General features: G+C 31.1%; 2 protein-coding genes across 5 annotated transcripts in view; one reads left to right on the forward strand and one right to left on the reverse strand.

The window, feature by feature from the left end:
- LOC118193930 (WD repeat-containing protein 44) overlaps positions 1 to 5,227 on the reverse strand; it is a 156,593-nt gene extending 151,366 nt beyond the window's left edge. For all 3 annotated transcript variants that reach the window (XM_085813353.1, XM_085813354.1, XM_085813352.1), the window contains exon 1: positions 5,019 to 5,227. The gene's annotated coding sequence lies outside the window, so the exon portion shown is untranslated. The remainder of the gene's footprint in view (positions 1 to 5,018) is intronic.
- An 87-nt stretch (positions 5,228 to 5,314) lies between these two features.
- LOC118183369 (proline dehydrogenase 1, mitochondrial-like) overlaps positions 5,315 to 17,386 on the forward strand; it is a 67,382-nt gene continuing 55,310 nt past the window's right edge. Inside the window, exons 1-2 of one of the 2 annotated variants that reach the window (XM_035352881.2) lie at positions 5,315 to 5,866; positions 14,536 to 14,744. In XM_035352881.2, coding sequence (XP_035208772.1) covers positions 5,528 to 5,866; positions 14,536 to 14,744 — 548 coding nt within the window. In that variant the 5' untranslated portion in view covers positions 5,315 to 5,527. The remainder of the gene's footprint in view (positions 5,867 to 14,535; positions 14,745 to 17,386) is intronic. The other variant, XM_035352882.2, reaches the window with a different exon arrangement.

The following is a 17,386-nucleotide window of genomic DNA, read 5'->3' on the forward strand; positions in this document are numbered from 1 at the left end:
AAGAGCTTATCCCTAAGCTGCTAGCACAAAGACTAGTGACCAGCTGACTGACACCCGTGAGGACGACAAGCTGCCTCCCATTTAGCTGAAGCAGAGGCCAAAGTAGTGTGCTGGGGACAGTATCTCCCTCATCAATTACCAGGATGCTCCTTTCCAGTGACCCGGGTCTCCAGGTACTGCAAACACATGGGCAAATTCTTGCAAATTGAAAACTAGTGACAAGGGCTGTTCCAGTTTCTCTCCCCTGAAGGGCTAGGGTACCGTGGGAATACTACCCTCATACTCACAAAAAGTGAGCCTCTGAAGGGTAGAAAAATTGTTATTCATACTCAGAACAGCAATTTAAAGATAAACACATGTGCTTGAGTTCATCACGTGGTTGAATCAGTGTGTTCTATATGAGTCCTCTGAAAAGTAACGTCAGATGAAAGCCAGTCATGTCTTTCTTTGCTTTCTTGCTCCAGAAATGAACCAATTTTTGAATGAATTACGACATTTGATACTCTACAGCAATGTCAAATGCTCATGGATTGTGTGTCATGTAGCACAGCTGGCTCCTTCCGCATAAAAAAAGGACTGCCACATAATCAAGCCATTGATGCCAACAATTGAATAAACTGATGGAAAAACTGACACTTAAGGGGCTATCACTTGTCAGTCGCCAAGGTTTATCTTTTAACATGAAAGCTCTAGACCTTCTGCTGTTTTAATGACTAAAAACAACTACTCAGCTACGATTAGTAAGTTTGGTACTATGTATTCTTTTTTTCTGTCGTTGAGACCAGATTCAGAAATGTGTACAGTACAAAGTCTGTAATCCAGACGTCCATAATCCAGACCCCAAAGCTACAAATTTCATGCACGTTTAATGTATAATGGACAGTATAAGGTAGGCTAAAATTATCTAAGGCATTTCAGTTAATGTTGCAGATTGCACTGTTCCTTAATCTTCTAACTGGATCTGGCTTATTATTATTTTTTTTTTTTTTTTTTTTTTTTTGCAGACTGTTAGAACAATTTTATAAAAATTAAGCTTGAACTTTGGATTATGTCAAAAAGAGTTTCCAAAGGATCTACAAAGTGAAAGCATGTTTCGATGTCCATTAAACAAAAAGTGGAATTGCTGCAAAAAATGGATAAAGGCCTATCCAACTCAAAATTATGCGAGAAGTGTGGCATTGGAAAGTCCACTATATATGACACAAGAAAAAGGAACTTTTTGTGGAAGCATCTTAAACAACTTACATTGAAAGAAATGTTTAATAAAGTAAACAAATAAATATTAAGCTTTTTTTTTTTTTTTTTTTTTTTTTTTTTTGTAAATTTTAATACCCTTTAGATCATAACTGTTCTTTATTTCATAAATTGCGATTTCATATTTTTAATTGTATAATTTCTGCATGCCATCTTACCAGATTTAAATTTATGATCTATAATCCGGAAAAACCCCTAACCCGGAATCGCCGAAGTCCCAATGAGACCAGATTACGGACTTTGTACTGTATATGTCTGCATGCACTTTCGGATATACGTGTTCATGTATGCACATACTATATATATGTAGGACATATATTCACAGACACACATGCATCTATACATAAATTTCTAAATCCAAATCTGATAACAGAAGAGTAACATATGTATTACCAGTTCTTTCTAACTATCCACACCCCATTTGAAGAGAAAGATGACTGTGCATGCCAGTATAGAGGGCACAGAATGCTGGGAGTGCATGTGATATTGTCAGATCCCGCGAGATGCGTGTGTGATAGCATCAGAGCATGTTAGTTCGCATCATGGATGTCTCCAAACAGTCTCAATGAGAGGTTGTGCAATTTTGGTGCATATGAAACACCAAAATTGCATGACTGGAATATAGCATGGAGTGTTTGAAATACAGATCGGTATTCCAATGGTGTAGTGTTTTTTTATAGTGGAAGAAGCAGTACTGGCGCCAGGCCACAACCTGGTCAAGTGTATGTGATCAGTTGCAGATGTGCACCGTTTCGTGGAAATGAATCGGCGAATCACCCCTTTGGAAATAGCGGAGAAAATGTCAATAATCATAGGAAAAGTGCACACAATACTGCGTGAAAGATTATGATACCGCAAGGTTTGTGCGCAATGGCTGCCAAAACATTTGATAGAGGAACAGAAGATTCATCACATGTCTACTTACATGCAATACCTTATGCTCTACGATGAAATGGGGAACCACTTCCTTTCAAGGATTATTGCTGCTGATGAAACATGGTGACACTTTCATGAAATTGTGACACTCTTTATCCCACACTCGAAGAAGGCTCACACGTTTACTAGAGCTGATAAAGTCATATTAACATGCTTCTTTGATGTCAATGGCCCACTATTGTTGAAATGGCTACTTACGGGCAAGACTGTCACTGCTGCCATGTACCATGCCACATTACGAAAACAGAGACAATATCAAGAACTGCCGATGTGGCATGCTGTCACGCAGGGTTATCCTCTTGCACGATAATGCTCATCCTCATGTGGCTGTGGAATGTCAAACATTCACCTTACAGCCCAAACCTCTCACCGTGTGACTACCACATCTTCGATCCACTCTAGAAATCTTTGAAGGAAAGTGATTTGTCAATGATAATGAAGTCCAAGCTGCCGTTGAATATTGGTTCCACAATCAACCGTGAAGCTTCTTCACCCACAATATCTATCATCTCATTGACAGTTGGGACGCCTGTTTCAAACTACAAAGTGATTTTGTCTAGTCTGTCTGTTACATCAGTATTACTCCTTTCTTTTGTATACTTATTTAAATTAATGTCATTAAACCATTTCTCAAACTGACTGTAGTGCCACTTTCATTTAAATGACCCTTGTATAATTTTTTGTTTTAAATAAAAATACATCAAAAGGATTATCATCTGCATCTGGAAATTATTACTTGTTAAGCACAATATACTAACAGTTACATATCTGAAGACACTTCAAAGTAACCACAAGTTTTGTCAGAAATTTAATAATTCATCATTTTCAAAATGACAAAAGTTTTCAAAATACCAAAAAAGTGAAGAAAATATTTTCTTAAAAATGCATAGCATATAGATTATTTTTTCTTTCATAATAACAAGTAGTCAAAAGTTTGAAATGTTACACTTTAAATATTTTAGACACATCTGTAGCTGGCTGAAGGAATGAGCATCCAAATATTAAAAATACCACATTTTAACATGCATATTCTCCTTTTTTTTTACTAATTTTATCACCTGAAAGTTTAGAGCAAAATTATGCAAATAATTTAATTTACAAAGCATGCAGCTACAATTAAAACCTAATAAATCAAAAATAGTCATGGATAAATTACAGGTAACTATCATAATATTATTTCTTTAAAAGAAACTTAAGAGCCCAATAAGAATACATAGTAATATTAACATTACAATATCTAACATCTTCCCAGTAACATGAATCTCACCCATTCTTAATGTTGTCTCTGCTATTACATAAGTCTCAAGTCATCCATAAATAATCAGAGAAGGTGAATGTGCAGCTGACTGAGAGAATCATAGTCTGAATGCCTGTTCGTGTTTACTTTGATGTGGTGGGTCATTTTTGTATTCAGCTGGCATAAAGCTCAGTAGTTAGAAGAGAAAGTTTTGGCGTGACCTTTGCGAAGGCTCAACTTCATAAAATGGAAACAGTAACTATGTGGAGGAATCCATTTTAAAATTTAGGGAAGTCTGATCTCTGAACACATTCAGGAAGGAGAAAATAACATGTATATTTAAAAAAAAGAAATTAATATCTGGAGATAAAAAAACTAGAGGTTAAAGTATACAAGAAAATATAGTACTAATTAATTTACCTTTCCAAGAAATAGTTTTCTTCAGATTTTAATTAAAAAAAAAAAAAATTCTTTAACCTATAACTGAAGCAGAAACTGAAAATAATCTACTGACCCTGAAACAAATGTAATGAAGAATATTTTTGGTATTCTTCTGTTCTTGGGAAGAGATTCAGAAATATGTGTGCACATGGGTATATATATGTATGTGCACACATATATGTATATACACATATACGAACATATACATGCACACATGAACACATACATACATTTCTGAATACAGTCCTGATAACAGAAGAGTATCATGTTTTTCATATCTACAATAAAACTTATGCTATACCAAATTATATATGCATGACATGTCATGTAATTTAGATAAATACTTTTTGCAAGGAAAAAATACATTTTAGCCAAAGAAATACTTTTAAATGATAAGAAATAAATTTAAGATAAAGAAATACTTTTTAATGTCAAAAACTAAAAATAAATGGACTAACGCTAAGTTCATATTTTTTATAAAAACACATAGAACGATTTGCAAAACAAACTTAACACAAATTGATTAAATACTTCCAAATAAGTTAATAATTCATCAGTATTCAGAATTAAGAAAACTTTAATGCATTACAAATTAGATGCAAAATAAGCAGGGTCCAACACCCGAAAAATAACAACAAATCAATTGTCTTCACCTTTCCTTTTTATTTTTGATTCGGCGCAGATTTACTTAAATATGCCAAATGTTAGACAGTGAAATATTAAAATCTCACACAAGCATACTAAACATCACAAATCCACACAGTATTTTAGGATTAAAAAACATAATAAAAAAAAAAAAAAAAAAAAGCGTCCACTTATGTCCCCCATTACTAGAAAAATCTGCTACATGTCTATCAAAATAATGGAATACATTTACGATTTTAACATAAATTATATTACATGTGCAACACTTGGCAAAAATAATAATAATAAAATAAAAATTCTTATGAAAACTTTAACTTGTAATTTCCCTCAAACATGACAGCTCGACTATCGCAGGAAAAAGAATTACTAATAATAAAATTGCACATTAAATTTCACTGTATTCAAAACAGCGATAAAGAAACATAATAGAGAGGAAGAACTAGGTTAAAATATATCAGCACATTTTAAATTTAGAACAGACTGAGTAAAGTGTTTATAATCTTACATATTCTCTACCGTAAGTTCAGATTGCAGAAAGTATGACAGAACAAACTCAGACTTCGTGAGAAACAAACAAATAATTCATGTTGTATTATGTTAAATATTCTCCAAATCGCAAACAAATGAAATCGTTATCTATACATTTGGTTATATTATTTTTCGAACGAAACGTCGATTGCGGACAGGATATTGTTGCTCTAAAGAACTTTAATTACACAGCTTATAAAAGACGAATGAGATTAATTATTATATGCGATTCAATTTACCTATAGATGGCGCGGTGGATTGTTTAATTCACAGCAGGCAGAAAGTCTTAGCAATCATATGATACAACTGTCAATTCTCTGTTGGTACACAAAAATGGAAAACTTTGGAATACTATTCCGTTGTAACTGATTTGACAAATTAATTAGAAGATACTCACTACTATAGAATAGTACTCACTAGTAGTGCAGTTGTACAATTTAATCGGGGTTAAAAAATAAGTATGTTTGAAAGAAAAGTAAGAGATATATGATACTGTTTTTATCAAGCACTAATATTGAGCGAAATTTTTATGGAATGGCCGTTACATTGATTGCCTGGCGAACACTAATTATTCATAACAATTCGTGCAAGATTTCAAAAGTAAAAGAGTTATATTCACGGTTAAAATTTACCATTGATGTATCTCGAAGCTTTGCTCTTAATAGTAGAAACAAGGCATCATCTAGTCCGCAAAGAGATTCTCTAGATCTGACATTTGAAAACACGAAAGATGCTTTTAAGAGCAAGACAACCTGGGAGTTAATTCGAGGACTGTTTGTGCTTAAATTAAGCACTTATGATTATTTAGTTGAAAATCATGAAAAGGTAAAATTTGAGCCATTATTTGTTTCCACTGCATGCAAATAATATGTATCTGAGATAAGTAATAATTGCTCGTGGTGTTTAATTTCGAAAGTTTTCCAATACTTTTTGATTACTTTTTAATAGAAGAATGCAGTGAATTTACACTTGATTTCTATAATATTATAAAGAAAATAAATAATCAGTATAATGTAATATTCCTGCCAAAAGATATAGTTTATTATTATTATTTGTGTAAATTTATCTTTTTGATCAGCTCTAAATTAGAGGACTCTAATCTATAAAAAGCATGATCAATTTCACAAAAATGCATGAAAATTTTGTGAATCTTTAAATCCGGTAAAAAGAACATATATGAAATTACCTGATCGCGAAAAGTATATACCCTTTCCAAATATGAACATTTCCACGTATAAAATAAATAAAATATCCGAAAACTTTTACCTCTAAATTATGTATTATATTATAAACGTCACCAACGAATTCATACCGCAAACATTACAAATACTTAGTGTCAAATATTTAAATTATTTCCATGCACGTTTACTTCAACTGAAACCTATACCAAATTCCTACAAACATAAAATTCACAAAATAACTATCACTTAATTAAAATATCACTAAACCATGTACACATCGACTAATTTTCATATAAAAAAAATCTCAGAATTGCACAAAAATGGCATTGCACACACTCTTCACTATATATATGTACACTGCTTTTTTCTCATAAATTAGAAAAATTTCACAAAAATGCATGACAATTTTCTGAATCTTTAAATCCGGTAAAAAGAACATATATGAAATTACCTGATTGCGAAAAAGTATATACCCTTTCCAAAGATGAACATTTCCACGTATAAAATAAATAAAATATCCAAAAACTTTTACCTCTAAATTATCTATTATATTATAAACGTTACCAAAGAATTCATACCGCAAACATTACAAATACTTAGTGTCAAATATTTAAATTATTTCCATGCACATTTACTTCCACTCAAATGTATACCAAATTCCTACAAACATATAATTCACAAAATAACTATCATTTAATTAAAATATAATTAAATTCAAAAACACTACTTAAAATATAAATAAGCACATACATTAAATTAATAAAAATTAGCTTACAATCCTAATTACTTTATTTACTCCTTACATTTAGAACAATGCATAAAAACAATATCCTCAAATAATTAAAAATACTAACTTACCTAATCTTCTACAGAATCTTGAGTGCATGGCGGATCACAAAATGTCCATTTTCACCAGGTTTCTTGCACCGCCATTCAAACTATCTGTAATATCCTTCCTTTCACACAATCTCATTTCATTCCCACATATTGGACATTCATACTTATCCGCAATTAAGCAATTCTTTTCAATTACACATAAACGCAAAAAAAATTTCGGATTTACTTTATATAGGGCCATGGAATCCAAATATTAAACAACACTGTTTCACAGAACATAGAATGAAACTACTGCTATAAAGTACAGCAGATATTTTTACAAATATACCCCCTTTTCCGATTAAAGAACAGTGATTCGTCCATTAATGTCACATGACATATCTCATGATCTCTCATTTCCCTCACACAAAATAATGCATAATCGGAACTGAGTACTTCTCACATTATTCCCAAAGTCCTAGGTAGTAACCTTTATCGCCTCCAAAATGTCGCCAAACTACCTGTTACCATATTCCAAAGATCAGACAATATGGGTTAAATTGTATTTCTTTTATGAATATAATTAATTGAAACTGTAATTTATGTTAACGAACTGATACTTGTACATTTTAAACTTTAGGTGATTCTCGTTTTAGAACTACTACTTAGTAAACGCTTAATATGGTGAATTTTATTTATTTTTTAAGTTAATATGGTAAATTTTCTGATAGTAACCACTTCTCAAAGGTTGCGCATCTAAAAATGAATATAATTTTTCTGGAAATGTAAACAAACAATGATATTATTAAACATCCTCGCTCTATGTTGGCCACCTCCAAAGAAGACCAAAATTCTTTATGGATATTTAGGTCTCATGTATATAATCAACTAATAGGATTCTATTGAAAATATCAGATCCAATTTATAGAATATCGTACCATAATTTTGAGGAATTACAAATAATTTTCCTTGCTTTGATTTTTTATAAAAAATCCTGTGGAAGGTTTTGAGTATTTAGAAGCATTATAAGATCAGCAAAATTTTTTGTGCAATTAAAAAAAATAAGTCATTTTTAAATAGTTTTTTTTTTTTTTTTAAATCTAAATTTTGAAATGATCTGTGATGTCAAACTTTTGAGCGAATAAAAACTTTTAGAAGAGATGTGATATTTTTCCCTAATAAAAATTTCAGTATTGTTTTCGTTAAAAAAAACTGTTTAAATAAAAATAAATATGTATTAAGTAATACTTAAGTCTAATTAAAATTAAGAAACCAGTTCTTTTATTAGGAATAATAATTAATAATAATTAAAAGCTCTAATTTTGGGAATTAAAATTTTATAATTAACAGCATAAGTTTTATATGCTAGATAATTTTATAATTTAAATTGATTTTATGCTTTTGCAAGGTTTTATTTTTGTATTGTATAAATACAGACTGTAACAAAAATTTTGTAACACAGAAAATATACAAATTCTATTTTAAAAAATTGCAAAATGTTACCGAAATTTAGAAGCTTGAAAAAAAAAAGGGGGGGAAGAGAAAAGGAACTAAAAATTAAAATGTTTCCATTCAAAAATGGTTCAACATTTATGAATAAAAAGTGCATATATTTGCTTGTCTGTATCCCATATTGTTCATCAGAAACTAAAAATTTGCTTTGATTACAATTTGAGAACTTTGCATATTTCTATAGGCTCTGTTCTACAATGGCTCTGTTCTACAATGGAAAAATTTGTGATGATTTTCAAAAGTAAAATTTCAATAGAATTACTTTCTATGTAAGTTTTCTAAAATTTCTGTGGAATTTTATGGAGAGGTATTTATGCTGAGGAATATGTATAAAGTTCTATAACAATTTCTCTGGACCTGTACAGCCTTTGTAAAAATTTTTCATTTTAGAAGGATTTACTGTATTATTATATTTATTTCTATATTTTCCCTTTCTAATGATGAAAGCTAAATGAAATAGGCTAAGAAGAAAACCTGAAGGTAACTGAACATCCATCTAATGTTCTGGCTTGGCAAAAACAAGTTGCTTTGTTTAAGAAAATTGTTCTCTCAGAGAAAAGAAAATCATTTGATAACTTTATTTAAGATAAACTTGCGAAAATATGGGAAAAGAACATATAATTTTCTTGAAAAAATTAAAAATTCTAGACCATTTTAAAAAAAACATTCTCAATGAATGGAATGTCTGTTACTTCAAGTAAAAGAATAGTGAAGGCATTTGTGCAACATTTTTCTAACAGACAATACAAATCTGATTTCTGTAGAAAGCAGATAAAATTAGTTAAAGTTAGTATTAGATCCATTCACAATTGCAAAATTCCCTTTCCTAATTTAGTACTCCAATCACCATAGATGAACTCTTTGTGGCATTAACCCTTTCATGGGTGGTATATAAAAGTATTTAAATTGTGCATGAATTGTAATTTATAGATCCCAAGAACATAAAATTGAGACTTTAAAAAAAAAATTTAAAAAAAATCTAGAGTGAAATTCTGAATTTTGAGGTCCACAATGTATATTTAATACCCCTGTAAGGCATTTTTTTTCCCCATGCCAATTGTTAATTTTTATTTTTTTAAATCTACTTTTGCATACTTTTGATGTGTGAATGTAATTATGTAAGTCTGAAGTCAAAAAAATTCTAAAATTTCTCTAGAAATTTAAAATGTAGAAATAAAAGATATATTTTTAGGCACATTGATGATACCACCATTGATGATACAAAATACAAACGCATCCTGAAGCCCCCCTTTTTTTTCCATTGGCAGGCCCATGGGCCTTCTGGAACCAGTGGATATTTTCCTTCCAAAGATAAATATTTTACGTCTAAAACTGGCCTTAGAAATATTTTCTCCCCTTTCACCAACTGTGAAGACGTATTTCAAAAACCGCCTATTTGTATCCTTGCCTAGGAGAAGAATTTCTCTTGTTTCTCTAGTCTCTCACCTGAAATTAACAAAGACGATCCCGTAAAGCATAAAAGCATCCTTTCAGATCAGCAGATTTTCCATTCCACTATCAAGTGAAAACTTAAAGCCCATGCATATTTCCTGTGTTTGTGAGTGAGCTTCCCTTTTGTGTTATCTTATTAAAACCCTGCTGTGGTTTGTATGATCTTATCAAAACTTAACTAATATGACCAAATCAACCATCGGTCACCTCTTTTCATTTTCATTGCATTCTAGGGTTTTGGAAACATGACGCAGCGGGTGACTTTCAGGACTAACATGGCACATTTAACCCTTACAGTTGTGTAACGTTTCAACGCCAGATGATAATTGTGAAATTGCCGAGTTTTTCTCTGAAAAAGGGTGAAATTAAAATTTTAGCTAAATTTAGGTGTATGAAAATTCTACTGGAGTAAGCAAAGTGTAAAAAGGAACTAAAATACTTCTATTCATTCCTAGCACAGGGTAATTAAACTCCCCATCATCCCACAAACATAAAATATTTAATCCCAACAACTTATAAATTAAGCATAAACAACTGTATCATATTAAATCATAAACAATTATAATATATAATATAAATAAATTCTGTCACCTCACAGAGTAGCGAAGAAGAAGCCTGGTGCTGCCATCTATTGACAAGGTACCCTCAGTATGTGCACTGGTATATTTTATATATCATTATATATCACTGATATTTATATATCAGTATTAAAATCATATAAATGATCTTTTAATTATCAGTTTTGATTGAAATTCAGTAAATATATAAGGTTCAGCATATGTATGTCATATATTTGAATATTTTGAATTTTTTCCCTTCCCTCCAATAGACTTTATGAATCTTCAAACATGATACCTTTGAATGAGATATATTAATTTCATAATTGCAAAATATTGAGCATTCATAGAGCACTGCCATTTAGAATCAAAAGGAAATGCTAGAAACTCTTACAGCTTTGAGTGTAAAAAAATTAGCATATTTTAAAATGACAAACTTCTGTTATATATTATATACTGATACCTTTTAAAGAGTTAAGCCATTTAAAATCATATAAATCTCCTGGTGAAGATGCATTTCATATTGAATTTCGTATGAATTTAGGCATTAAAACAACTGATACTATTCTGAAGTTTTTCAGTATTGTGTGAAATACTGCCTATATCCCTTCAGCATGGTGTAAATCAATAATAAACACCATCCTCTAGAAATAAAAGGAGCACAGTGACATAAAGGGATACAGACTGATTTCATTCTCAAGCATTTTATGTAAAACTATGTAGAGGATAATTGTAAAAAGTCTAAATTTGTATGTCAAGAATTTTCAGTCACTATCCAATGAACAGGCTGGTTTCAGACAAGTAACTGGGCAAAACATTATACTACTTAGCCAAACAGTAAAGGATGCATTAGATAAAAAAAAACAAATCTTTTCTGCAGTTTTTTTTTACTTGAAATCCGCTTATGACTTAGTTCATAGGGATACTTTACTCCTAAAGCTTTCCAGTATTGGAGTTCACTCAAACATGTTTTGTTGGTTCAAGAGTTTTCTTAGCCGACAGATTTGTGAGTTTGTTATGAAGACAAGTGAGTTTGTTACAAGTGAGTTTGTTATGAAGACTGTTTTTTATGATATAAAGTTTTAAGAACTTGCCTTTCACAGGAAGCTGTTACTAGTTGTCTTCTGTTTAATATATACACAGTCTCATAGTACTGAAATTGAGAAAAAAAAATGTTGTGGCTCTAATTGTGTTAGAAATATTTTAAAGGGAACAGACTGCTTTTCTCTGTGAAACTATTGAACCCACAGAGAGAAAACTTAAAACTCTGAATAGTTTTTTACAGGCAGTCCTTGCCATCAGAGATCAGCTAGGCCTTAGATGGGAAGCTGGCAATTTTGTGAAACCATGATGTCTAACTGGCATAAGAACATATGTAGTCAGAATTAATCTGTTACACAAAGTCCTAAGAACAAAAACAAATGACCAAAATTTAAAATCTGTGTCTTTGGAAGCCATTAATGCTTTATATTCTGAGAGTGATTGGCTATATATGTTTGTGGCTTGTTCTGTGTTGGCTAACAGTATTAATGCAGGTACTGTCATCTTTTGAAAGCTTTTTTCATTTTATGTGATCCGGTTGGAAGGAATAGAACTGTTTTTGATGCTGAGATCACAGCCATATGCATAGTGTTATCCCAATTCCAATGTTAACTTGAACATTTTTCAAAGTTTGGCATACTCTGCGATTCTAGCCATTTCTGCTGCTCTTCTAGCCATTTCTTCTTTTGAATCACCAATGTCCATTGATGTTTTAAAATGTTAGTAGTTTCTAAACAACTTAGCTCAGGAGGTCAAAGAAGTTGCCATGCAATGGATGCCATCACACTGTGGCTTTCATGAAAGTGATGATGTAGATTGGTTGGCGAAGAAAGGGGCCAATATCCTTCAAACAACTGGCAGCCACATCCCTTTTTTACACTGCCAAAAGAGCAATCAAAAATAACCATAGAGAAGCTTTTTAGAAAGACGTTACTGAAAAAGTATGTATTAACAGAATTTTTCAGTCTCCTGTATAGACCCAAAAGAGATCTGTTACTATCTTTCGTCTTGTTACTGGCCATGATTGCCTTTTAAAACATCTGCAATGAATGAACATTATCCCAAATCCAATTTGTAAATTTTGCAAACTTCATGAGGCCTGACATCTGAGTAAACTGCTTCAAATGCCTGACATCTGAGTCATTGCTCTGCACTAATTGCTGGATCACGCTGGGAGGGATAGTGGGAGGCGAGACACAAAGTATATTTATATATTATACTGTGGACTCTTTTTTTAGTTTTTCCGATTTCTTTCATCTTTGTTGATTTTGTCTGCAGTTGTCTTTGTAATCTGCCATTAGAAATAAAAAAAAAAAAATTCCCTTTATGAATTTTAGCTGTTAAAAATTGCATGAGGAAAATAAAATTATACAACGCAAATCACATTTGAGGAGAAGGCTTAAATTTAGCATATGTAAATTGATGTACTAATACTGTTATACAGTCAAAAGTCATTAATTCGGACACCCATAATCCGGAATGATCTATAATCCGGACCTCAAAGCTACAAACTTTCTGCGCTTGTGTCGCTTTTACGCATGCACGTAAGACCTTTATGGCAGCGAATATGCCTGTTCTCATGCGCATAATACGTTTACGCATGCACCTTTAATGTATAACGGACGGTATAAGCTAAGCTAAAATTATCTAAAAGATGCAGATTGCGTTGTTCCTTAATCTTCGAATTGGATCCGGCTTATTATTTTTTGCAGACTGTTAGAGCAATTTTATAAAAGTAAGCTTGAACTTTCAATTATGTCAAATAGCATTTTTGATATATATTTACTAATATGTAAAGGATTTACAAAGTGAAAGTATGTTTCGAAGTCCATTAAACAAAAAGTGGAATTGCTGCAAAAAATGGATAAAGGCATAATCCTTTGTGTATTTAACAATTCCAAAATCTGTTTATCAATTTCACGCTATTCTGCGGCAGGGGGGAACGGTGCGGCGCGCAATGAATTGGAAGTTGATCTGTCAATACTATCCTTACCTTCAGAGCAGATGTTTTTATTTTATTTGGCTTATAATTCCTTACTAAATGTAGTATTTCATCTCGATATACTCCGACTTTGATATGATTTAAATGAAATTCCTCGTCATTATAATTCGCTTCCGATAGTGAAGAAAGTGACACAGAAGTTATTGAAAACGAAAAAATTTCGATTGACAAATTAGTCGGTATTTTCGACACAGCAATTATAGGACTTGAACAGCGGAACTTTGTAACTGAACAAGAAATGATTCCTGTTTATAGAATTACAGAGAAAGTATTATCACATTAAACGAAGCAACATAAACAACTTACATTGAAAAAAATGTTCAATAAAGTAAACAAATAAATATTAAGCTTTCTTTTTTTTTTGTAAATTTTGATACCCTTTAGATCATAATTGTTCTTTATTTCATAAATTATGGTTTCATATTTTTAATTTTATAATTTCAGCTTACCAGATTTAAACTGATGATCGATAATCTGGAATCGCTGAAGTCCTGACGAGTCCAGATTAACGACTTTCGACTGTATTCCATATTTAAAAAATATTATCGATTCCATTAATATTCTTCTTATTTACATAATGTACTATCCTTTTTGTACATACATTTTACATTGTAATTATAAATCAGAAGTTTCTAAGTAATATGCTGGAAAAGTGGGAATATACAAGTAACTGTACTGTATTTTATTTCTACCGGAGAATTAGGAGCACATTCTAGGAAATGTGGGAGAAATTTTAAATGTGATTAAAAAATTTTATTTTAAATCATGTTTCTGATAATTAAAAGAAGCTAAATTTTTTTATTTACAGTTTTCCAATTTTGCTGTAATTAATTCCATAATAATAAATTTTATCTAAGTGAATGTATTATTTATAGTCAAATAGTTTTAATATTTTTTAAATATCTTCATTTATCTCATTTTTATTGTTATTAGTTGATGATGCAAGGCAAGAAAATTCTAGGACCTAAACTTTTTAAAATCATTATGAGACATACCTTCTATGGTCACTTTGTAGCAGGAGAGGATACAGAAGCTATTAAACCAGTATTAGATCGACTGAGATCATTTGGTGTCAAAAGTATTCTAGATTATAGTGCAGAAGAAGACATGAGTGAAGAACAAGCCAAAGAAGCAATGCACAGGTAACATTGATTCTGTTCGAAGTAAAATAAAATATTTTATGGGGATTTTATAATGAATGTGATTTACAATTTTAAGAGTATAATGTTGCTGCTGTTAAAATTTGGCATCCAAGAATATGGATACTTTTCTGTTAGTACTACTTGCTGTTTAGTTTGTTTGGATGTATTTCTTTGGCACTAGGTATTGGGAGTTTGGTTTGGCTTCTTTTCTTCCAATAATTGTCTTTATAATCATTATTCATACAAGCATGTATACAAGTATGTTTTCATGTAATCTGTTTTTGTAACTGCAATGTGGATTTTTCAAGAGCTAAAGAAATGCTATACTGTTTCTTCAAGAGGAATGTTCTTCATAAGAAAAGACTGTGTCCATGTAGCCACATCATGAAATTAAATTGTGATTTAAAGCTGAAAGAACTGTGCAGATTTTGCTTACGGCAGGGGGGGAAGGTGTTGGAACCCCCCCCCCCCCAATTTTTTTTTTTTTTTTTTTTTTTTTTTTTTTTCTGGCTTATGCATTCCTTTTTTTACTGTTACACAGTGCAGTTACTTATGGTGTTAAGAGTTAACGTATGTTGAATTTTGCAGACTAAAGCTTGCTTCAAATGAATTACAACACAATGACTGATCATAATAATTGCCTAAAATATCTAGTTATTTCTTCCTAATCTATCACGTTAAAAATTGATGGATGCAACAAAATTATGGCAATTAATGAAAATTTTCTCACCAAAAGGAAAAAGGTGATATAGACCAGAATCGGAGAGTTGTTGTTGGATTTTGCCTTGAAAATAAAGACTGCTTCCTTGGTGCTGTTACCAGGCATTCTGTTTTGCCTCTAGTATTGAGCCAAAAGCATAGAAATGTAATAAACTAAAAATATGCCAATATGGTGTTGAAAATGTATAGTACCACTTTAAAAGAAAAGTACTAGAATTCATATGGTTAAATGTACATTATGTTTATAAAATTAATACTACTATAAATTTCAAATAAGTCCTGTAACAAAGTGGTATTCAAACTACAGGTTGTGACTCCATTTGGAGTTGCAAAAATTTATATGAGGTAGCAAGGTAGATAAAATTATCAAAAATCTGTATTGCTGGTAAAGAGCCGGCACTCTGACTGGGGTCTTGAAATTGGTTTTGGGGTTTCTTTCCATTTTTATGGGCTTGCACTGTTGTTATGTTTGAATACCACTGCTCTAACATTAAATAGAAAATTATAATTTTGAAAAAAAATTCATTTTTTACAATGTAAAATTAAAGTTTTAGAAAATGTAAACAAGGCAATTTGAAGGGCATATAACCTTGTTATAAAAAAGCATGCCAAAGATTTAGATGCTAGCAAAATCAATGATTAGCAACAGAAATTGACATTCTTTTTGCTATTTTATAGTTTATGTAATGTAAACAAGGCAATTTGAAGGGCATATAACCTTGTTATAAAAAAGCATGCCAAAGATTTAGAATGCTAGCAGAATCAATGATTAGCAACAGAAATTGACATTCTTTTTGCTATTTTATAGTTTTCATTCATTTTCTGTTGTTTTTGTCTTGTTCATGTATTTCATGGAAGAAAGGTTGTCAGACTTTTAAGGAAGTTGGATTTCTAATTCCACCCAAGTTTTGTGGAAGAGCACCCCAGGGAGAGGTACGAGTGTCTCTCACCTCTCTCCTCATCCCCTAAATCATATGGAAAACTTTTTGCTCACCATATATTTAGAGTGTCCCCATGCGGCAAAGACACTATACATTTATAAATATCAATGCCTTCTCCAGGATTCAAACTTGGATGCCTTCGGAAACACAGTAGGCTTCCCTAACCATTATTCCATCTGGGCAGCTATTCATTTTATTTCTTTGTTGAATTATGTTCGTTTTTCTGTTTAAAAATTTGTGCATTTTTTGGTTGGTTTTTCTTATTGTTCCACTGTTGAATATTACCACAGTTTTATTATTATATTTGTGTCCTTTACATTTATTATTTTGGTACTTTCTGAATATATGCAGTCACAATTTCAACATTTGGCAGAATTGTCTTGCTTTTGGTATATTTTGATTAATGTGTTACCACATATGGGTGTACCATACATGTAATTCAGTACGCATAGATTTTCATGCTTTATATTTAACTGTTGTACCTGAGCAGAATCTACAAGCTGTAAAAATATAAATATTGGCTATATAGATTTTTGTTATTTCCTCATAAAATTTCTTGTTTTGCGTAAAAGTTTTTTTTTTTTTTTTTAATTTATTATTTATGAATGAAGTAATACATGAGAGGTGTAAAACTAGCCATATATTTTTCACAAAATCATTAAGGTACTTTACTAAGTTTTTTGGGAGATGCAGATAATCAGAAAATATTTTCTTTTACTTTATTTATTATAAATTTTCTGAAGTTTTACTACTTTGTTTTTCATTTCCTTGCTTGATTATTTCACATTTCTTCCTTATTTTTTCCTAAGTATAACCTTTTTTTAATTAATTTTTTATATGGCCTAATATATAGATTGTTGTTGCTTGTTGTTTTCTAAATTTATCTAATTCTTCACTTTGCCACTTAGATATCTACCGTCTATGCTGCAAACAACAAAAATTTTATAAATTGCTTCATTTGTTTCCTACCATGTAAACATG

Source organism: Stegodyphus dumicola, chromosome 3, assembly GCF_044657685.1.
Source record: "Stegodyphus dumicola isolate Sdum_Otavi_A_Nest chromosome 3, ASM4465768v1".
In the NCBI taxonomy this organism is placed as follows: Eukaryota; Metazoa; Arthropoda; class Arachnida; order Araneae; family Eresidae; genus Stegodyphus; species Stegodyphus dumicola.